General features: G+C 40.4%; 1 protein-coding gene across 1 annotated transcript in view; it reads left to right on the forward strand.

Annotated features, from left to right (window-relative positions):
* The window catches only part of kin (Kin17 DNA and RNA binding protein), a 77,613-nt gene that overhangs the window by 14,238 nt on the left and 39,370 nt on the right, over window positions 1–24,005 (forward strand). Inside the window, exons 3-4 of the mRNA XM_028813999.2 lie at window positions 312–355; window positions 477–599. Coding sequence (XP_028669832.1) covers window positions 312–355; window positions 477–599 — 167 coding nt within the window. The remainder of the gene's footprint in view (window positions 1–311; window positions 356–476; window positions 600–24,005) is intronic.

The following is a 24,005-nucleotide window of genomic DNA, read 5'->3' on the forward strand; positions in this document are numbered from 1 at the left end:
CATTGACTGTGTATGTATCCATTTGCCTAGCTCATACCAGCAATGTTATCAATGGTGCCAGTTTTAAGTGTTGCTGGGAACTGTGGAGCTAACCTGAACTATCACAGTTATTAATAGCTTGTTTTATTATGTAGTTGCAGCATGGTTTATAGCTAATTCCCTTTCTTACCTGGTTCAAGATATAGATAGAACTTGTAACTTACGAACAGGAGCTTTTTTACAAGTATGGTTACTTGGTTATGTTTTTTTTATGTTTTTCTTATTTTTTCTTTAATGGAGCATTTATGTGATTTTTTTTTTTTTTTTTAAAGGGAGTTCAAGAATGACTTTTTGGAATTACTTCGAAGACGATTTGGTAAGATGTTTAGATTAAATGACTCAAATCCTTAATATGAAACAATCATGCTCTATTATAAAACTGTTTTAATGACCACCATTTGAAAATGTCTAATACCTTTTCAAATACATGTTTCTAGGGACAAAGCGAGTACACAATAATATTGTATACAATGAGTACATCAGTAATCGAGAGCATGTTCATATGAATGCAACACAATGGGAAACTCTTACAGACTTCACAAAATGGCTTGGCAAAGAAGGTATGTCTTGGTTTGCTAATATACCTTTGTAAAATTAAGTAATATTAAATAAAATTAAGAAATGCTGTACAGTATTAGAAATAAAGTTGCATTAGTTGTTATATTCAATGGATTCTGATTTCTGTCAATAAAAAGATAATCAGGTTCTGAATTAGATTTTTACTTTTAAGGCAATATACTGTCATCATTTATCATGTGTGAGATTAAGATCAGTATAGTAAGACTTAAATCCAGCATTTTATGTATATGTATTTATGCAGTGGTTGCTCCACATAAAGTGCATGTCCAAATGTATGCATCACTGATAAAGTATATAAAATAATACTTTTTAAATTGTAAAAATTAAAATGAATAGTATTAACTTTGTGCCATATAAATAATAAGATTGAAATAATTCTTTTTCAGTTTGTCAGCTACAGGATCTTTTTTTGTGATCTGCTGCATCTTTTCTATATTCACTGATTTTCACTTTTAAGGCAGGCATACACGATGTGATTTTTGGCAAGAATTGAAGCTCAATTTGTCATCTGTCATTTCATGTGCAGTTTGAGCAGTGTTATGATGCACAGTTGCATCTTACGCTTGGGGTGTTGTACAGTCAAAAGGATTTCTGTGTTGTCAGAAATATGAGCAGTCTCACAAGCTGATTTTCTGATGTCGCCATCATATTGGTTGATTGGTATTGTATTTCAGTATGTTGTAGTATAGTGGCTGTACAGGGTATTGCCTTTGTCATTTTCAGCTTCTTCAAAATGTTGTCACGTAGCAGCACACATACAACTACTGACCAGTGAAAAGTGTGTGGTTTTTTAAGATACAAAACCGGTAAGTGTTTCTTTTCTCATATGTTAGCAGTTAAGCAATAAAGAGATGCAAAGTGAGCCCACAGGTGACCAGGTAACACAGGGTTCTCAAACATTGTTCCTGGATGGCAACTATTTTGCTGCAACCGATTTCTTCATTACATGACAATTTTAGCTGTTAATAAAACATACTCTTTAATTTGTGGCTTCTTAGTAACCTCATTCTACCAGATTGGTCATTTCCAAAACTGTTGGGTTTTTCTTTTTCTGAGAGCACCATTAACATTTCTTATGAACCAGAACAGATCTATATTTGATAAACCGGTAGATCCATATTTTTTTTTTCTGTACAGCTATTTTATTGAAATGCATGTAAATGGATCAAATTAGGTGGTCTTGGCTCTCTTTGCATCTTACTATTGTTCAGCTACTAGAAACAAGTAAGGTTTTGGAATGTTGTAAAATTAACCCAAAAGTAGTAGGTTTTATTAACAGCAATAATTGGTTACTAATTAATAATGTACTTGGATCAAAAACCTGCAACCATAGTGGCCTTGCAGGTTCTAAGTTTGACATCTATGATATAAGGTATTTTGTCAGACTTTGCAATTATTCTGCCTGCTTGAGGACCAGTGTTGTTTTAAAGTTGGTGAGATCAGATACCTATGCACTAGAAATTATTAGACATTTTTCCTTATAATGAAGTTCAAGATCTGTGGGCAACTGTTAGGCATGGGAAAGAAAGTTGCACACCCAGAATTGCTTTCAAACTGTTACAGCATTTTAAACTGGGAGGCAACAGATTCTTGATCAGGAGATGCCAAAGCTTAACATATAAGTAAACAAAATGTCTATCAAGGTAGGTATTGACAAGTGAATCAGTGCCATATTGACAGAAACAAGGCAGCCCTCACCTTGAATTGGTTCACTTCAATAAGACAGCTTCCATTTGAATTGAGAACAGTAATTGTCAGTTGGATGGCAATCAGGCAGGTGAATATAAAAAACAAACTGGTACATGGGAGATGGCTGATTACACATAGAAAACATAGAAAAGCTTGACATTCCAGTGCATTGTAACGTTAGTGATTTTGGGATTCATTAACAGCAGGACCTGTGACTTGTTAGTACAAAGTTAAAAAAATTGCATCTGTGCAGCGTCTGTTTATGTAGTTCTTGCCAGGTATTTAGCATCTGTTGAAAGAAACTGCGACTGTGCTATCCACACACTGCTGCTTTTCACTGCTAAATGTTAATGGGGAACTCTGATTGGCCAGACACAAATCAACAGGAAAAACTTCTATTTACTTTATCAATGAATTTTATTGGAAGAACTTCAACAAATGCTTTAATAGGCTTTGTTGTTGACATCACTTAAATTGAGCAGTAGCATATTTTTTTGACAACCACTGTTTAGATGAATTAGTCCTTGGTTTATTATCTGATAAATCCTTACAACTATAACATACATCCCTTTATTTCCTGACCCAGGTGATCCATTTTAATATCCTATTTAGACCGAGCCTACCATAGCAGCATTTGCCAAAAAGGTAGCACTAACCCTGGCTAGAGTGTTAATCCATTGCAAAGTTCCTATGCACACCCATTGTTGCCGCCGAAGAATAAGGCGAGATCAAGCACAGGTAAAGCGCTTGTCAAAAGAAATCTCTCAGTCCAAAAGTTAGTTTTAAAAATATTTAGTGAAAGTTAAAAGAAAATAATCCACACAAGAATAAAAGAAAATGTAGTTACACACATAAAATAAAAGGCAAAAAAAAGGGAAAAATGTATCTTCTCTAAACTTAGCTTTTCTTGAGAAACTTTAGTTATTTCTGTACTTAAAAGTTCTTTACTTCTTCTTTCTATACTTAAAGGTTATTAACTTCTTATATACTTAAAGATTCTTAGCTTCTTCTTCTGTACACTGTAATTGTACGGTTCTGCACTTAAATAAGTGCTGTTTTACGAGTTACTTTACACACTCAAAAAGCCCATAAGCACATAGGCATGTGCACAGACATGGTCACATGCGCTAGCACGAACACGGTTTAAAGCCGTATGCCTCCACATCTTACACATGGCAAGGCTGTCACTAACTGAAGAATAATGTTTACTCAAAGCTGTTAGAAATGGCAAGAATATACCAATACAATTCTACTTATGGGGGTTTTAGGAACCTCCCATAGATTATTCATTGTCATCTAGTAAAATATTTATGAATCTTATATAACTAGGAAAATGGCTGTTACACATCTGGCCCCTAATTGTTTATGCTTGGGCAGAAATCAATTACTTTATCATTACTTAATAAGAGCCTTTACTATACTGAACTTAAACCAAACTTAAATTCTACTGTAGAAACACAAACACTAAGCTTAAGAAACTTAAAATTAAGCATGCAAAAAGAAAAATTAATCATTTCAATCATTTGCTGCTTCCTGGGGCAGGCACAGTTTGTTCACAGGTCTTTCCAGTGTGCTGGTCTTGGTCTGCACACAAACTCTTCTGACTGCCCCATTTGCATCTGACATTGTCTTGATGACTTGACCCTTTACCCAGGAGTTACAGGGTGTAGCATCTTGTAATTACGCCCACAATGTCCAATTTCTTTATGAACTTGTTGCATAATGAGAGTAGCAATATGTGAATTCTTCTGAAAAATTGCAGGGTGTTTTGCCTCTTCTGGCATAGCAGATTTGCTGAGTCTTCCTCCAACTCTCAATATTCCTTCTGGCAGGACTGGGTCCAGTTTGTTGATTTTACCTTTCTTTACAAGCTGATTTTTGTGCAAGGCTTTAACTTCCTCTGGGTAAGTTCATTTTCTGCTTTAGACAAGTCATTTAGAGACAATGGCTTTTGCCTCATTGTTGATTTGTATTCCTTCATATGTTCTGAGATTAGTGTCTTTTGTTTCTCTGGGCTGCGTCCAGACTGACTGACTGTATATTGAATTACCTTTCTCTCTTCTTTCAGACACATTAGCACTTCTTTGAACTTAATGAACCATGCTACTGCTTTCTTTAAATTGAATCATTCTGAAAAATACTCTACAAGTCTTTTTACTGGTTCAGTTTTTTCTTCTACACTTACAAAATTTACTACACACCTTTTGATTTCCTGATCGTCGCTAGTAGACAGGTCCACTTCATCCAGTCTCTTAGGCCATTTGTACTTTGACTGTAGCAAGAAGTTTGGGCTTTATATCCAAGTCTTTTGTTGAAGCTTTCTATTGTTAATCCTCTTGATGCCTGATCTGCAGGATTTTGTGAAGATGCGACATACCTCCATTGAGAGGGTTGTGTGCGCTCTCTTTTCACTGCGATTCTGTTGGCAACAAAAGTTTTGTAGTGTGCACTTTCATTTGCAGTGTACCTTAGTACTGTGGTGCTGTCAGTCCAAAAGATGGACTCTTGCAGGGGAATCTGTAGTTCTTGTTTTAACATTTTGTCCATTTTGACTGCTACCACTGCTACTGTAAGTTCTAATCTTGGTATAGTGACAGGTTTTAGTGGTGCCACTCTTGATTTCTCCATTGGAAAAGAACAATGTTTCTCATTTTCTTTGTTAGTCAGAAGGAGGTAGGTGTGGTAATGTGCTTTACTGGCATTACCTGTAATTAAGTAAAATTTGTCGAAGGTCCTCTGCAGTGTTGAGAGGCATTTGTTTGTAATAAACAGTTAAAGTATAAAGAAAGGAAACTTGCCTTTTTCCTTTTTTATAGAATGCAGATAGACCTCTTCACTGACCTTATTAGCGCCTTTTGGAGAGTGTCACGGTAGGTCTCATGTGGAATGGAGAGACAGCCTTGCCATTAACCGGCCGGGATGGCATTGTCGGTCCTCCACTCCTGTGTGGCCTCCCGCGACCCCATAACTCTAAAGGAGTAAAAGAAAGGGTGAAGCATCGTAGTATTAGTTTACCGCGGTTTAGAAAAGGGATCCCATGTGTGTAGTTGTCTGGCCAGTAGCTCAGGGGAAGGACGTGAAAATTTAAATGCTTATGTTAACTTAAGGCAGAAGCGCAGTTTGCGTCTCAAAAGTCGGCACAGCTATGTGCGCGAGCGCGCGCCGGCTGCTTGAGCTATTATAGTATTTTTGCAGGGCAGGAGACGCCACTTCTCGCAGACACATTCTCGTCATCGCGTGTTTGTAGTGAGATGACTTAGGATAGCTTAATTGGTTGGCACAAGGGCACCGAATATAAAAGGGACTCATGGCCCATAGAGGTTGGTTCCTTTCTGATTAGATCTTCTTGGAGAAAGGTACTCGGCGGAACAGCTTGAATTTACCAAGCATTACGGCTTGTGCCTTGTTTTTGTAAATATTTGTTCATGTATACATATCTCTGGAGTAATTTTGGTGGAGGTATTTATTTGGGTTATGGGTTTTGGTGCACTGTTTATTTTTGTATATAGCCACTATTTTTGAGCTTCATTTACTTACTGTTTTTTTTGGGTGTCTTTTGCGGTATTGAACTGTGTGTTGATATATAACTTCCGCAGAACATTATTTTTGTTAAGTGCACCTGTAAATAAAACCTCACTTTAGTTTTCAAAAACCCAACCCTTTTTTTGTGTCCGTGTCTCCCTGTCTTACACTATCATTCTGGTCACTCTCGGTCCCACATACTAGACACCTAGAGTGTAGGCTGGTGTTCCTAATTCCCACTACACGGGGTGTCACATTTTGTGTGGCAGCGGTGGGATCCGATCAGGTGTGGTAAAAGTGAGACAGTATTTTTGATTTTGGAGTACGGACGAAGACAGTTTTTGGCAGAATGGCTCCAAAGAAGCTTCAAGGCGTTGGAACTCCAGACTGCAATACAGGAGTTGTCTCCGGAGCAGCCCAGGCAGGGGAAGAAGTTCAAGCCACTGGGGATATCCGTGCAGTGGAGGCGCTTTTGCGACAATTCATCGCTGTGCAGGAAGACACAGACCAACGATTGGAACAGCAATTCAAAGGTCTGCAGCACCAGTTCAATCAGCTACAAGGACAGGTGAATTTGGTGCAACAGTCACAGTCCTCCAACCCAGATGAATCTGTTGAAAGAAGTAGAGGAGCCTCAGTAAGAACATGGGAATACCCTCGTCTGATGCCCTTCCAGGAGCCCGAGGACATAGAACATTACCTTTCAACATTCGAAAGGGTGGCTACTGTGTGTGACTGGCCAAGAGCAGATTGGGCAATCCGTCTCGTTCCCTTGCTTACAGGAGGGGCCAGGGCAGCATTTTTGGCCATGCCAGTAGAGGAGTCCCTGATCTACGACTCATTAAAAGCTGCCATCCTTGAGAAGTATGAGATCAGCACCGAAACGTACAGGATGAGGTTCCGTTTTCTGGAATGGGAGGAAGGTCAGTCTCCCAAAGAACTTCTGACACTACTGAAGGAATTATGCACTAAATGGTTACAACCCCAGAAACACTCAATAGACCAGATAATTGACTTTATTGTGTTAGAACAACTTTTGCAGGTATTTGACATTAAAATACGTACATGGGTAGAGGAGTATCGGCCAAAGACTTCCAAAGAAGCAGCGGAGCTGGCTGAGGTGTTCCTGGCTGCCCATCGTCCAAGGAACCTGCGGAAGGAAGATAAAGTCATCCAGAGGCCCAGAAATAGAGCTAAGCCCACAGGTATGTCTCAGGATGAAATGGGTCGTGGTCCTATGAGTTTAGTCAACCCACCTACAAAGCCAGATTATAGGAGAGGTTGGTTGTGTCATGGTTGTGGACAGAAAGGCCATCTAATTAAGTTTTGTCCAAACAAACGAAAGGAGACAAAACTTTGTTTTGTTCCATGCCCCCTACCTGAAAAGAAGACGCCTTTTAAGAACAGGGAGAAGATTCTGAGGGTTTCTATGGCAGGTAAACTGTACCCTGCATTAATAGACACAGGAAGCACCCAGTCTCTGGTGAGAAAAGACTGTTTGTTTGGTCGACCAAGTGGTACAGTCAGGTCAGCAGGTAGTATTGAGGTGTGTCCATGGTGAAGAAGTCACCTATCCTCTGGTCCGGGTGAACCTGGAGATTCAAGGTTTGGGTTATGAGTTATCCCATGGGCGTATTAGACAACATGCCTTACCCAATTCTACTAGGGTTGGACGTGCCGGGGATTGAAGATCTCTTACAGGGTACTCTGCAGGCGGAGACTCTGATGGTCACAAGAGCCCAGGCGGCAAGGCAAAAACAAAACGCCCAGGATGGCTTGGATGTGCTGCCGTTTGGGGAAGCTGACAAGACCGGCACTGTCCGTAAAGCCCGTAGTCAGAGAAGGCGTGAGAAGCTCTGGGGCGTTCCCCAGAAGCAGGGTGAGCTCATATTGCCTTTGGATCTCACAGGAAACAGTAGCGACTTACCGAGCGATGTGGCTTCCGCTCAGCGGGACGACCCCAGTCTGCGCGTCTGTTTTGACAAGGCCACAAAGGGTTCGCAGTCTAAGACGGGAGAGAAATTTATTATTAAAGATGACCTCCTGTATCATCAAGATGACTATGTGCAGAGACTGGTGTTGCCATCTAGTCTGAGGGAGAAAGTGTTACAGATTAGCCATAGCATTCCCTGGTCAGGTCATTTGGGGCAAGTAAAGACATCCGATAGGCTAGCACGACATTTTTATTGGCCTGGATGGTCTAAAGATGTAACAAATTATATAAAAGCATGTGCAGAATGTCAGAAAGTTGGACCAGTGAAGAGAGGAGACAAAGTTCCACTAATACATTTGCCTGTAGTGGAAGAGCCTTTCTCCAGGATAGCGGTTGACATTGTGGGTCCTGTTGAACATAGCCACACTGGACATAAATATATTTTAGTGGTGTGTGACTACGCAACCCGGTTTCCAGAAGCCTTTCCCCTGAAAAAGACAAATGCAAGTAACATTGTGAGGGCTTTAATACAGCTATTTGCCAGAGTGGGGATCCCAAGAGAAATGTTAACTGACCAGGGGTCCAACCTAACAGCAAAATTGATAAGACAGGTGAATAGTTTGTCAGGGTGTGGTCCTTAACCCCCGAATTCCTATCACCCACAGACGGATGGGCTAGTGGAGCGATTTCATGCCACTCTAAAACAGATGTTGAGGAAATTTGTTAGCGTGACTGGATCAGATTGGGACTAATGGCTACCATACCTGTTGTTCGCTTACTGGGAGGTTCCCAGGCATCTACAGGATTCTCTCCATTTGAGCTGTTGTATGGTCGTCATGTGCGAGGACCCCTTTCTGTGCTAAAGGAAACCCTAGAGGGAGATAGCACATTTTGGGATTCAGTTCTGTATCTAACATTTGTCCTTAAGTTGCAGGAAAAATTTGCCAACTTGTCACACTTTGTAAAAGTAAACATGGAAAACGCACAAGCCAAGCAGAAAGCGTGGTATGACAAGGCAGTCAGAGACCGAAAACTTACAGTTGGACAGAAGGTACTATTATTATTGCCTACTTCAGAGAGCAGTCTTTTAGCCAAGTGGCAAGGGCCATACACTGTAGTTGCTCAAAAAGGTCCTGTCACTTATGAAATTGATATGCCTGATCATCCTAGGAAATTAAGGCAGACTTTTCATATTAATATGCTGAAACCGTGGCAAGAATATACTAACCCTTCCAGTCAGCTATTAATTCGTAGCGTTCCGGAGGAAGAGAAATCGGAGGAGCAGTACTTGCCATCATGCAGAGAAGTCCAAGTGGGACCATCATTGGAGCATCTAGAAGAGACAAAAAGTGCAGAAGTACAACAGTTGATTCCAGAGGGTCTGTTTGGATCTTTGCCTGGTAAGACTCCTCTAATACATCATGATATTCGCCTTACCTCCCCAGGTCCTGTGAGAACAACATATTGTAGGATCCCTGCACTCCTACAAGAGGTTTTCAGAGAGGAACTGGAACAGATGAAAGATTTAGGCATCATCGAACCTTCAGTGAGTGACTGGTGTAGTCCTGTGGTACTCGTTCCTAAAAAGAATGGACAGATGAGGTTCTGTGTGGACTACAGTAAGCTTAATGCCATCTCAGCTTTCGATACCTACCCAATGCCTAGAGTGGACGAGCTAGTAGAGCAGCTAGGTCCTGCAAAATATTTAACAACAATTGATCTTTGCAAAGGTTATTGGCTGGTCCCACTCACAGAAGAGGCAAAACCTCTTACCGCTTTCAGGGCTCCCGGAGGTTTGTACCAGTTCACGGCCATGCCATTTGGGTTGCATGGAGCTGCAGCGAACTTTCAGCGCCTCATGGACAAAGTGTTGCAAGGAGCAGAGATGTACACTAGAGCTTACATAGATGACATTGTTGTGTACAGTAAGACCTGGGAAGAACATCTACAACACCTGGCGGATGTGTTTGATAGGTTAAAAACAGCTGGACTTGTTGTTAACCCTGAAAAAACAGTCATTGCTAAAAAAAAAAGTGCAATACCTTGGGTACACCATAGGGGGCGGTTTGATCCGACTCCAAATTGACAAAATGGCCGCTATAAAGGATCGTCCGCGTCCTGGAACCAAGAACCAGGTACGGTCATTCCTTGGTATGGTGGGGTGGTACAGAAGATTTATTCCCAATTTTTCTAAGATTGCAGCGCCCCTCACCGACCTGCTTAAAGGATCTGCACCACGAAACATCCATTGGACAGAGTCATGTGAAAATGCCTTTCAATCTTTGAAGAAGATATTTTGTAAAAATGTTGTATTGCATTGTCCTGACTTTGCGAAACCTTTTGTTTTACAGGTTGATGCCTCTGGGGAAGGTTTAGGAGCAGCCTTGATGCAGGGGGAGGGTGAAGAGAAGAGGCCAATTTTGTTTATTAGTAGGAAGCTGTTTGACCGAGAGAAAAAGTACGCTACCTTAGAGAAGGAAGGATTAGCAATAAAATGGGCTGTAGACAGCTTAAAGTATTACCTTCTTTCCAACGAATTCATTGTGGAGAGCGACCACCGAGCATTGCAGTGGATCCAAAAGATGAGGCATTCTAATGCTCGGGTGGCCCGCTGGTATTTGGCAGTCCAGCCATACAGGTTTCAGTTACGTTATGTTGCTGGGAAAAAGAATCTAGTGGCAGATTATTTATCCCGCACATACGACCTGAAGTCTTGAGGGGGAGGGTGTGTGGTAATGTGCCTTACTGGCATTACCTGTAATTAAATAAAATTTGTTGAATGTCCTCTGCAGTGTTGAGAGGCATTAACTGTTTATTACAAACAAAAGTACAGTGGAACCTCGAGATACGATCACCTCTGTATACGAGAAATTCAAAATACGAGGAAAGTATGAGCGAAAAATTCAGATCTAAATGCGAGCATTGGCTCGCGTAACGAGCCACGAGCCAGGCTGTGGGTATAGCTCGCGGCTTAGCGAGGGGGCGTGGTAGCAGTTGCGAGCCGCGATCTGCGGTGTCTGCGTTTCTCACTTAAGTGCACAGGTGGGAAACTGCCCACATCCATGATTGTTCCTGTGGCTGATGGGCTGCAGCTGCCATGTCCTCCCCGCATATATAGAGAAGCGTGAGCCGGTTAAGGGGGAGAAGAAGTAAAAGAAAAGAAAAGAGAGGAGAGAGAGAGAGAGGGCAGGCAGGCGGTGCGGGAGAGCTAGCGAGTGAGTGCAGGCTCGCGTGTAGCTGAACAGGCGAGCCAAACAGCTGAAGCAGGACGGTGTAGAGAAGGTCAGCTGCATTAAGAGTGTCTCGCCTGTTGCAGAGCCCGCAGGTGAGACGCTAACAGAGAAGAAGCACCGGGGATTGTCATCTGTTTTTTAAAGACTGCATCCTTTTGACGTTTTAACCTCGTGTTAAAGGATTGTTATTCTTGTGTATTTTAAACCTCCACTTCACAACTGTTTTAAGGATTATTTATTTAAAGATTTATTGAATGCTCTACTGCACTTTGGACACCTGTTTTGATTCTTTTAATAATCAGTTATATTATTTACCAGTGTTATTTATTAAAGGTAGACTACAGTATATATAATTTATCAGTGTTCTTTGTTAGGAAAATTGATTTTTATGTTAATATATTTGGGGTGTGGAACGGATTAACTGGATTTCCATTTTTTTCAATGGGGAAGTTTGTTCTAGATACGAGAAATTCGCTATACAAGCTCAGTGCTGGAACGAATTAAACTCGTATCTAGAGGTTCCACTGTATAAAGAAAGGAAACTTGTCTTTTTTCTTTTTTATAGAATGCAGATAGACATCTTCACTGACCTCATTAGCGCCTTTTGGAGAGTGTCGCGGTAGGTCTCATGTAGAATGGAGAGACAGCCTTGCCATTAACCGGCCGGGATGGCATTGTTGGTCCTCCACTCCTGCGTGTGCCTCCCGCGACCCCATAACTCTAAAGGAGTAAAAGAAAGGGTGAAGCGTCGTAGTATTAGTTTACCGCGGTTTAGAAAAGGGATCCCATGTGTGTAGTTGTCAGGGCAGTAGCTCAGGGGAAGGACGTGAAAATTTAAATGCTTACGTTAACTTAAGGCAGAAGCGCAGTTTGCGTCTCAAAAGCCGGCTGCTTGAACTATTATAGTATTTTTGCAGGGCAGGAGACGCCACTTCTCGCAGACGCGTTCTCGTCATCGCGTGTTTGTAGCGAGATGACTTAGGACAGCTTAATTGGTTGGCACAAGGGCGCCGAATATAAAAGGGACTCATGGCCCATAGAGGTTGGTTCCTTTCTGATTAGATCTTCTTGGAGAAAGGTACTCGGTAGAACAGCTTGAATTTACCAAGCATTACGGCTTGTGCCTTGTTTTTGTAAATATTTGTTCATGTATAAATATCTCTGGAGTAATTTTGGTGGAGGTATTTATTTGGGTTATGGGTTTTGGTGCACTGTTTATTTTTGTATATAGCCACTATTTTTGAGCTTCATTTAGTTACTGTTTTTTTTTTGGGTGTCTTTTGCAGTATTGAACTGTGTGTTGATATATAAATTCTGCAGGACATTATTTTTGTTAAGTGCACCTGTAAATAAAACCTCACTTTATTTGTCAAAAACCCAACCCTTTTTTGTGTCCGTGTCTCCCTGTCTTACACTATCATCCTGGTCATGCTCGGTCCCACATACTAGACACCTAGAGTGTAGGCTGGTGTTCCTAATTCCCACTACACGGGGTGTCACAGTAGGAAATAGTGCCATGCCCATTTTCGGAGGCATCTCCAAAATTATGCATTTGTGCGGTCATTATTTGACCAAATCCAGGCGGTTTAATGCACCTGTCTACATTGATAATCCACAAGTAGCTGTAAATCATCCATCCATTTTTTCCATTGCCGAACATATATAACCTCCACTTCTTGATCCCATGCATATTTTTCTTTACACAGTTCTGTTAGAATAAGTTTAGCAGGCAGTGTGACTGGTGCTAAAAATCCAAGTAGGTCATATATTGAACTGACCACTGACAGAATACCACATATTGTAGCAGGCTTATCTTGAAGCTTTACCTGGAACTTGAAACTGTCAGTTTGTGTGCACCATTGAACGCCTAGGCTCTTTCATCTGGTAATAAATCACGGCTTAGGTCCAAGTTTTTTTGATCTATTGCCCTGTCTTCTTCAGGAATGGACAACAAGAGTGCTCTATTATTGCTTATCCATTTTGTAAGATAAAATCCTCCCTTTAAGCACAAGGCTTGGAGATCTTTGGCCAATTTTATGGTTTGTTCTTCTGTAGCAACTGACTTTAAACAGTCATCAACATAGAAATTATTTAACACAGTGTTAACTGCTTCCTCTGGAGCTGTGCCTCTTGCATCCTCTGCTGTTCTTCTTAAGGCATATGAGGCACAACTCGGTGATGAAGTAGCACCAAAAAGATGCACTGTTATTTTGTATTCCTCAAGTTCATTGTTTAGATTACCTTCAGGACACCATAGAAAATGAAGAAGATCTGTGTCTTCATCTGGAACCTTCACTTGATAAAACATTGATTTAATGTCTGTCATGAGAGTAATCGGTTCCTCTCTGAATCTTGTAATTCAATGAGTGTATTAGTTAAATCAGGTCTTTTCAGCAACTGTTCATTTAGAGAAAAGCCTTGGTAAGTGGCCGTACAGTCAAAAACCACTCTGATCTTATTTTTCTTTGGATGATATACTCCATGGTGAGGTATGTACCACACACTCTCCTTTTCAAGGGTTAGCTGTTCAGTGGGTACCTTGATGGCATATCCTTTGTCTAAAATGTCTGTCATGAAAATTTTATAATCCTCATGGAATGTTGGATACTTTGTAAGTTTCCTTTTAAGTCCAATAGCATGTTGTTCTGCAACACAATGATTGTTTGGCACTTTAAGAGTCTCATTTCTAAAAGGCAGGTTAATGCAATAGTGTCCATTCACTAGTCTTGCAGTATCTGAAGCTATGCGCATGAATTTAATGTCCTCCTGTGACATTTCCTGTTTTTCCTCACAACTGTGCTCTGGAAAGTCTATATTGTATTGTTGGAGTAACATTTGTTCTAACTCCATTATTGTCACATGATTGACTGAATAACTTTGCAGTCTTTCTTTGTCTGAGCTCTTTATCAATCCATTAACAATCCACCCTCGGAATGTTTTTACAGCATAGTCTTTCATCTTCACTATGTATGATTTGCCATGGTTCCATGACTTTATGGGTATTTGTACTTAACAACAACAATATTAATAATAGAATTGTAATTACAATATTATTCTTTTGGTCAGCATTTATCTGGGGTTGACGCACATCTTTTAGATAAGACAATTTCTTAACATCTTTTTCTTTAGGGATGTTCTCCCTTTTCACTGGTACAGAGTTCAGTGTGTACACTTCTGGTACATTAAAAAATGTATTTTCTTCTATCCCCCAGACTTGTAATTCAGTTAAAAATGAACACTTTATTAATTTCTGTCTATTAACTTTGTCTCTTTCTACAGTGCTGATGTAGATATGGGACTTTCTTGCAGAAAGATTTAACTGCTCTTGCAAACTTTCTGTGCAAAACGTAACTGCAAAACATAGAGCATATGTTTCTACACATTTTTCACTTGTTTCAGACTTAACTTTAACTGGAGTCACAGCTAAGACACACTCTTTACCGGCCCCGGTATCAGTACAAGTCTCTAATGGTTCAACAGAAATATGGGCAGAAGAAACGTTCTTCTCTTCCAACTTAGCATTCTCCTTTTTCGGAGGTGTGGCTTTAACGTCGGTGCCTTTTTCCTTATTCATATACAGAATGAATGGATGTAAATGAGAACATATTTGGTATTTAATCTTTTCTTCACAGTCTTTACTAAAATGTCCTTGTTTAAGGCACTTAAAGCATAAGCCTTTAGATTTCAAAAAGTCAATTTTACTTGCATAAGTTAGTGTCTGAATTGCACTGCATTCATCAAGATCATGATTTTCATTGCAAAAAAGACAGTGCTTACCGCTTGTACGTCCAGCCGTCTCCGCCGTTTTGACTGAGGAGTCTGTAACCCTTTTTTTTTTCTGCAGCAGAAAAGTTTGTAGCAAAACTGCTTTCTCTCGGAACGTCTTTCAAAGGATACTCCTCTTGATCGGTGTTGTCCTTTTCCTTCTTGAAGGTATGGCTTTGTAGAGCTGAGCTGTACACGGGATCCAAAGCTGATGTCGTCTGTTTGTCCAGAAAGTTCACTGGATTGGCGAGAATGGCTTGTCTGCTGTCCGTACTTTCAATACTCTGAACTTTGCATTGCCACAGTAATAGGTCTTGAGGAAGTTTGGAAACTATAGTACGAAGGTTATCATTACTTTCAAATTGTTGTCCGCTTTGTAAGTCGGCATAATGTTTATATATCCGCCAGGAGAGATCACATAATCACTCAGACCTTCTCCTTTCTGTAGATGGTTTCCATAAAGATTTTTGAGCTTCATTCTGGCCTTTTGATAACCTCCTAACGGTGACAAGTATTTACAGTTTTTAACAATCTCGTGAGGTGTACCTTCAGTAAACTGTGCCAAGAAGTCCAATTTATCTCGCAGATTCCCTATTACTTCAAATGCTCCAATAAAGTCCACATATTTCAAGGGATCGCCGTCAAATATTGGAATCCTTCTGTATGGCACATAAGGCGCTTGAGTCTTATACTGTTCTTTCTGTTGATCATGACGCTTATCATAAAGCGATTGTTGAAGAGGTGCTGGTGCTTTATTTTGTTGATTATAAAGCGGTTGCTGAGGATTGTTTTTACTTTCATTTTTTATATAAAAAGTCACGAATACTTGCATCTTGTGGCTTTTCATTTTTTACATCTGGTTTCGGAGGCACATTAGGATTTGGTTTATCTGAGCTTCGATTGCTTCTTTGAAGAGCTCTCAATTTTGCTTGAGACTCTGCTATAGCTGCTTCCAATTCCAATTGTTCTCTTTTGGCCTTTAACTATATTTCCTCGGCTTCTCGTTGTGTTTCCTGAGCTTTTTTCTTAGCTTTCAGTTGCGCTTCCTCGAAAAGTAGAGCCTGTAGCTTTCTTTGGTTCTCTGCTTTAGCTAACAGCACAGCGTGTGCTGCTTCTTGAGATCTGATGGCACTACTTGAAGTAGCCACTGTACTTTTAGTTTTTGCGGAAACTGCAGGAGAAATGTCATCTTTCGTTCTGTAGTCCCTGGATTGTTTACCGGAAAAGTCAGGTTGCTGGTTGAGGCTTTTATTTTGACATACTTCAAAAACCCAATTCATTGTATAGTCCATAAATGTATTAAAAGTTTTCATTTTAGCATCAAAATCCTTTTGTGGCATTTTCCGTGTATCTTCATTACTCAGGAAGGATAAAAGTTCGTCTCTTAACCTTTTGTATTCCATTCTCAGATTGAGGAACTGATTTTTAATAATTAAGTCTACTTTTTCGCAGTTAAATTCGTTTTGTTGTAAATCCCTTACGTTCTTCATCAGACGATATATTTGTTTGTATTTGTAATCCATTTCTGATTGAAGTTTAGTAGTCACTGAATTGAACGGCTTTCTGTCGTCATGGAGATGGTCCTTTGTGATGTCATATTCAAAGCGACTTTCATTCACGCCACGCAGATATTTCCTCTGGATGCCGGAATCAGGTGCCATGACGATTTTATTAGGTGTTTAAGCTCCTTTATAATTTATACAGTCTCACGAGGAGCACTAGCAATTCTCAAATATGTCCTACTCCAATCAAAGACAAAGATTAAAAGTACCTGTCGAGTCTTTTGAATTTGTTGTTGCTTTCTTTCGTTGCAGTCCGGTTTCAGGCTTAGAACACGCAGGTTACTTTCTTTTATAATCCAAGGCAATTTTCAAGCTTTTAATCTTTAGGCAGGTTTCAATCCCAGGCAGGTTTTAAACTTTAGTGTAACCGCCGAAGCATAAGGCGAGATCAAGCACGGGTAAAACGCTTGTCAAAAGAAATCTCTCAGTCCAAAAGTTTGTTTTAAAAGTATTTAGTGAAAGTTAAAAGGAAATAATCCACACAAGAATAAAAGAAAAAATAGTTACACACGTAGAATAAAAGGCAAAAAAAGGGGAAAATGTATCTTCTCTAAACTTGGCTTTTCTTGAGAAACTTTAGTTATTTATGTACTTAAAAGTTCGTTACTTCTTCTTTCTATACTTAAAGCTTCTTAACTTCTTATATACTTAAAGATTCTTAGCTGCTTCTTCTGTACACTGTAAGTGTACGGTTCTGCACTTAAATAAGTGTTGTTTTACGAGTTACTTTACACACTCAAAAAGCCGTAGGCCCATAAGCACATAGGCATGTGCATAGGCACGGTCATGTGCGCAAGCACAAGCATGGTTTAAAACTGTATGCCTCTACACCTTACACATGGCAAGGCTGTCCCTAACTGAAGAATAATGTTTACTCATAGCTGTTAGAAATGGCAAGAATATACCAATACAATTCTACTTATGGGGGTTTTAGGAACCTCCCATAGATTATGCATTATCATCTAGTAAAATGTTTATGAATCTTATATACTGTAACTAGGAAAATGGCTCTTACACCCATACTTACTCTTGTCACACCTTTACACAATCTGCCTGTTTTGCATGTGTTTGAGATGTAAGAAAACAACTCATTTCCTTGACTCTTTCTTGTTACACTTTATAAGGATTTTCTTTTTGTGTTTTTTTACATTTTTTTGAGTTTATTAAAATCAAATAACATTCCATACAAGCAAGTCAAATTTTACAAAACTAGGTTTGAATCAAATAAACCCCCAGGGATTTCCACCAGCATCAAAAGTAGCATGTCCAGTGTCTATTATTTTTGGATCTATACATTTTATGTAATCTATTTGTTTGTTTGCCAATCTTGCAATTGGTCCAACATAAAATATAGGCTACCAGTAATGGCGCACTGCACGGTAATGTGCAGTGAATACACTTGACTTGAGCATTCATACTCTTTCTCTGTATGTTTAGCATTTGTTTGCTCAGAGGTTGATGCATTTGCTGCTCTTCTTTTGTTGCCATCTTTTCACGTTAAAACTGATTAAGTCAGTGTTCGTGTTCCAATTACTTAGTATGTTTTCTTTAATTTTTCACTTAAGCTGGCACTTAAGTCTTCAATCTGCCTCAAGAATAATTTAAGATATGAAGAGGTAGGGGAAGTTACGGCAAAGGTGGTAGGGATGAGAACGGCACCCGTACACATGTGCTGCACAGCTGCCCTGCTGGCTGCTGCAGAGAGTTCATTCTACAATGAAATAAAATAAAAATAAAAAGAGGAATAACCTTGGCGGTCAATCATCACCTTGAAAGCGGATAGTAGACGTCACGTTGTATATGTGTACCAAATTTCAGGTCGATAGGTCATACGGTTTGCGAGCTACAGGTGATTTAAAATCCTGGACAGACAAATGAACAGCCACGGTAGTGTATTGTATATAATATATATATATATATATATATATATATATAGAGTACTGGGGAAAGGGGTTGTAGCTTGGATGGGGCAGAGTTATTTTCTCAGCTAATTTGAATAACAGTGTTTGTCTAAGAGTACATCTTTTTGTCTCATCGTGGGTTGTTTTGCCGTGTTGAATTTCAAAATGACAGGTTTTTTTTTTTCTGGTTTATTTTCATCAAGGCCCTTTTCTGTGAGATTTATAGAGCCCCAAAGAGGTGTATGTTGTGGCCAAACCCTTAAGTAGCAATGTACTTTTCTTTTACTCCTCAAAGCTTAAATTCCAAATCATCCTTTCACTGAGTTTTGCAGATACAAAATCCCATGCAAAACGCACGTTTGGCAGCTACTACAGCCTGGAGTTTGGCTATGACACAACTAACTTCACAAACCTGGATCTGAGGGATTTTCTTCTGCCATTCCCTGTCGATCCTCAAGAATGGACCACTATTTTCAGGGCTCTTAAGAGATGATTGATTGGGTTCAAGTTTAGACTTTGGCTGGGCCACTCATGGTCATTCACCAAATTGACTCTGCCACTCCTTTGTTGTCATTGTTTTGTACTTAGAATCATTATTTTTTTGGAAGGTGAATCTTCAGCCAAGTCTGAGGTCCAGAGCACTCTGCAGCATGTTTTCATTAAGGATTTCTCTGTAGTTTGCTCTGTTTGGCTTTTGCTAGTCTTCCAGTCCCTGATTCTGAAAAACAACTCCTCAGCAAGATGCTGCCACCACATCCTTCACTTCTAATAATAAATAATAATTCTTTAGTGGGGAGCTGCTTCAACCACCATTTAGTGTAGCATCCACCTGGATGATGCAATGGCAGTCATTTTTGTGCCAGTGTGCTCATCACATCACATCAGCAGTTAGGTGGGGAAGTGGTGTGTGTGTGTGAGTGAGTGTGTGAGAGAGAGAGAATTTGAGACAGGTGACGACTGGGGGCCAGAATGACTATGCCATGGAGGGCAAATTAGCCTGGACATTGGGAGATGATGAGTGGTGCCCAGTTTCCCAATTCAGAGCCCTGTAGTGCTAAGGAGAGCTGCCATAAGATTAAACGCACAAAATAAATGTGCCCCATAAGTAAATATAATTAAAGTTCCTTGTCTTTATCTATTAAATGTTTAACTTGCTACAAAAAACATTTTAGCCTGTGGGGGGAAAAAAGTGTCGCATCCATGCCTGAAGCTCAAAATTTTAGCATTGACTCACTTGCAATTCATACATGTAGCTTGTGGTTTTCTGTCCCCATGTGTAATAAAGCCAAAGTATTTCCAGATGCCACTCCAGCTGCCCTGTTGGTGAGTTTAACCCATGCTGGTAAAGTCTGAAACACTGATGAGATTGCCATCTTATTAATACTTGTGCATGGATGGAAATGGGAGTGCAACTCAAGGCATGGCAAAGTAGACGTGCATTCATAATGTAGGCTGTTAATGAGTATTAAAGTAATTTGAAAATGTTAAAATCAATACTTGATACAGTGGAACCTCGGTTTGCGAGTAACGAGCTAAAATTTAGCAAGGCGAGCTAAAATTTTTAATAAATTTTAACTTGATAAACGAGTGAGGCCTTGCAATACGAGTAGTATGCATATGTTTTGTCTGCTGAGCGTCATGTGATCACAACTGAGCTGATGGTTGTTCTCTCTCTCTCTCGCTGCGGGATTATAGGCAATCGTCTTCTATTCTCTGTCTGAGTTGGCGTGCCTCACTCATGTAGTCAACATCCGTATGAACATATACTGTTTACTACAGCATTGTGACTGTGTGTGTGTGTGTGTGCTGTGACATGCGAGTCCCCGTCTTGCACCCCAAAACACAAAGCTGAGTCTCAGTACTTTAGCAACACCAGCTTTATTGAGCTTGAAACAGCAACAGCGCGGTTATTTATTGTAGTGGGATCTGCCATTCTCCTATACACAGACACAGCAGTCAGGCATGGTCGTGGCCAAGTAGTACTGTGCCCTGCACATTTATAATGTTCCTTGTATCACCCATCGACGGCGGATCTTTTCGGATTCGCTTTTACGGCAAACTGCTACAGCGCTGGGAGACTGCGATTGCTTTGGGACGCTCTTCTGTGTGTCGTCCCGTTGGGTGGAATCCCACAAGAGTTTAGAAACTCACTCACATCAGCCATGATTCTTTTCAAAGGTAAAGTGCAGGTTAAATTGTTTTATGTATTTTTACTTTATATTTTGTATTAATCATTTTTATATGAATAGTTTTGGGCTGTGGAACGAATCATCTGAGTTTCCATTTTTTCTTATGGGGAAATTCACTTTGATATATGAGTGCTTTGGACTGTGAGCACATTTCCAGAACGAATTATGCTCGCAAACCGAGGTTCCACTGTATTTTGATATTTTTGAGAACTCTATTATGAACCTTCTTTTTTGTGTGTGTGCTGGCATGTATGTGTCTTTGTTCGTACTGTATTATAATCAGCAGTTCTGAGGAGACAAGTAAGATTGTCATTCTCCCATGTTCATTCATTATGTATACATGGTAGGAAACTTGACTTGGCCTAAGAAAAGACCATTCAATTGAGAATCTGAGACACTATCTAAAAATTGTGGTAATGCTTGGCATCATCCAACTAAACAACCTGCAGAAAACCTACTTGGAAGAGTTGGCCAGAATCACTCCTGAACAGTGTACAAAGCTTGAACATACTTAACCCAAAACACTTAAAACTGTTAATGTTCCAAAAGGTCGCTCTACAAAATGTTCAATTATGGGGAATAAATAATTACAGCCATCAATCCATTTTCCAACCCGATGAATCCAAACACAGAGTCATGGGGGTCTGCTGGACCCAGTCCCAGCCAACACAGGGCATAAGGCAAGAACCAATCCCGGGCAGGGTGCCAACCCACCACAGGACACACACAAACACACCCACACACCAAGCACACACTAGGGCCAATTTAGAATTGCCAATCCACCTAACCTGCATGTCTTTGGACTGTGGGAGGAAACCGGAGGACACCCACGCAGACACGGGGAGAACATGCAAACTCCACGCAGGGAGGACCCAGGAAGCGAACCCAGGTCTCCTAACTGCGAGGCATAAATAATTACAAAATGTCATATTTCACTTTTTTTCCCCCCTTAACTTTTTTTTTTCTATCATGAAACAATGTCTTAAAAATAATTTAAAGTTTCAGTGCTTAGAAATAAAAATATCATAAAGAACAAAATTTCAGTGAAGGATGTGTAAGTCAGTAAAATTACAGAATTGGTCAGAAGCTTAAATATTTTCACCATTTAATACATAAAATGTGTGTGTACAATCAATATTTATCCTGATTTTGTAAGTATCTTTTTGTAAGTGTTGTCTTTCTGCCAAAAACAAGGAGAGTAATATCCATCTTCAAAGAACGTCATTACTATGGAGGGGCACTGAAGGAGGCATGTCTGTTACGATTTAAAATATTTATATAAATGGAATGTTAAATTAGCAAGTGTGACACAATGCACTTATATAGAAAAGATAAATATCTGCTACGTTATGTACATTTAAACCATTTGAGTCCAAAGATTAATTTTTACTGCAGGTGCATCCCTTCAAAGCAGAAAAGAAGCATCATTAGAGTGAAGTGACAGGTGTGCAGTGAAAAGAAAAGCTACAAGAATGGGCAAGATGAATTAGTTGAGAGAGAAGAAAGCATGTAGTGACTGAGGGATAAGGTCAGTAATATTCAAGAAATCATCACTCAATATTTTAATATAAACTTCACATTAGACCTTTACATATACAGTGATCCCTCGCTATATCGCGCTTCGCCTTTCGCGGCTTCACTCCATCGCGGATTTTATATGTAAGCATATTTAAATATATATTGCGGATTTTTCGCTGCTTCGCGGGTTTCTGCGGACAATAGGTCTTTTAATTTCTGGTACATGCTTCCTCAGTTGGTTTGCCCAGTTGATTTCATACAAGGGACGCTATTGGCAGATGGCTGAGAAGCTATCCAGCTTACTTTCTCTCTCTCTCTCTCTCTCTCTCTCTCTCTCTCTCTCTCTCTCTCTCTCTTGCGCTGACGTAGGGGGGTGTGAGCAGGGGGGCTGTGTGCAGCTGCTTCCTGAAGGACATGCTGCACGGAGCTTCGCATACTTAAAAGCTCAAAGGGCACGTATTGATTTTTTTTATCTGTCTCTCGCTATCTCTCTCTATCTCTCTCTCTCTGTCTTCCTGCTCCTGACAGAGTGGGTGTGAGCTGCCGCCTTCAACAGCTTTGTACCGGCGGTGCTTCGCATACTTAAAAGCCAAAAAGCCGTATTGATTTTTTTTTTGACTGCTTGCTTTGCACTCCTTTGAAAAGGAAGATATGTTTGCATTCTTTTAATTGTGAGACAGAACTGTCATCTCTGTCTTGTCATGGAGCACAGTTTAAACTTTTGAAAAAGAGACAAATGTTTGTTTGCAGTGTTTGAATAACGTTCCTGTCTCTCTACAACCTCCTGTGTTTCTGCGCAAATCTGTGACCCAAGCATGACATTCTAAAAATAACCATATAAACATATGGTTTCTACTTCGCGGATTTTCCTATTTCGCGGGTGGCTCTGGAACGCAACCCCCGCGATGGAGGAGGGATTACTGTATATACAGTGCATCAGTTTTTCCACATTTTGTTATGTTACAGCCTTATTCCAAAATGGATTAAATTCATTTTTTTCCTCAGAATTCTACACACAACACCCCATAATGACAATGTGAAAAAAGTTTACTTGAGATTTTTGCAAATTTATTAAAAATGAAAAAATTGAGAAAGCACATGTACATAAGTATTCATAGCCTTTGCCATGAAGCTCAAAATTGAGCTCAGGTGCATCCTGTTTCCCCTGATCATCCTTGAGATGTTTCTGCAGCTTAATTGGAGTCCACCTGTGGTAAATTCAGTTGATTGGACATGATTTGGAAAGGCACACACCTGTCTATATAAGATCCTACAGTTGACAGTTCATGTCAGAGCACAAACCAAGCATGAAGTCAAAGGAATTGTCTGTAGATCTCCGAGACAGGATTGTCTTGAGGCACAAATATGGGGAAAGTTACAGAAAAATTTCTGCTGCTCTGAAGGTCCCAATGAGCACAGTGGCCTCCATCATCCGTAAGTGGAAGAAGTTCGAAACCACCAGGACTCTTCCTAGAGTTGGCCGGCCATCTAAACTGAGCGATCATGGGAGAAGGGCCTTAGTCAGGGAGGTGACCAAGAACCCGATGGTCACTCTGTCAGAGGTCCTCTGTGGAGAGAAGAGAACCTTTCAGAAGGACAACCATCTCTGCAGCAATCCACCAATCAGGCCTGTATGGTAGAGTGGCCAGACGGAAGCCACTCCTTAGTAAAAGGCACATGGCCACCCGCTTGGAGTTTGCTGAAAGGCACCTGAAGAAAATTCTCTGGTCTGATGAGACAAAGATTGAACTCTTTGGTGTGAATGCCAGGCGTCACGTTTGGAGGAAACTAGGCACCGCTTTTCACCAGGCCAATACCATCCCTACAGTGAAGCATGGTGGTGGCAGCATCATGCTGTGGGGATGTTTTTCAGCGGCAGGAACTGGGAGACTAGTCAGGATAAAGGGAAAGATGTCTCTGTACATTGCTGCAGTCATCCTGGATGAAAACCTACTCCAGGGCGCTCTTGACCTCAGACTGGGGCGACGGTTCATCTTTCAGCAGGACAACGACCCTAAGCACACAGCCAAGATATCAAAGGAGTGTCTTCAGGACAACTCTGTGAATGTCCTTGA

Source organism: Erpetoichthys calabaricus, chromosome 1 (assembly GCF_900747795.2).
Source record: "Erpetoichthys calabaricus chromosome 1, fErpCal1.3, whole genome shotgun sequence".
Lineage (NCBI taxonomy): Eukaryota > Metazoa > Chordata > Cladistia > Polypteriformes > Polypteridae > Erpetoichthys > Erpetoichthys calabaricus.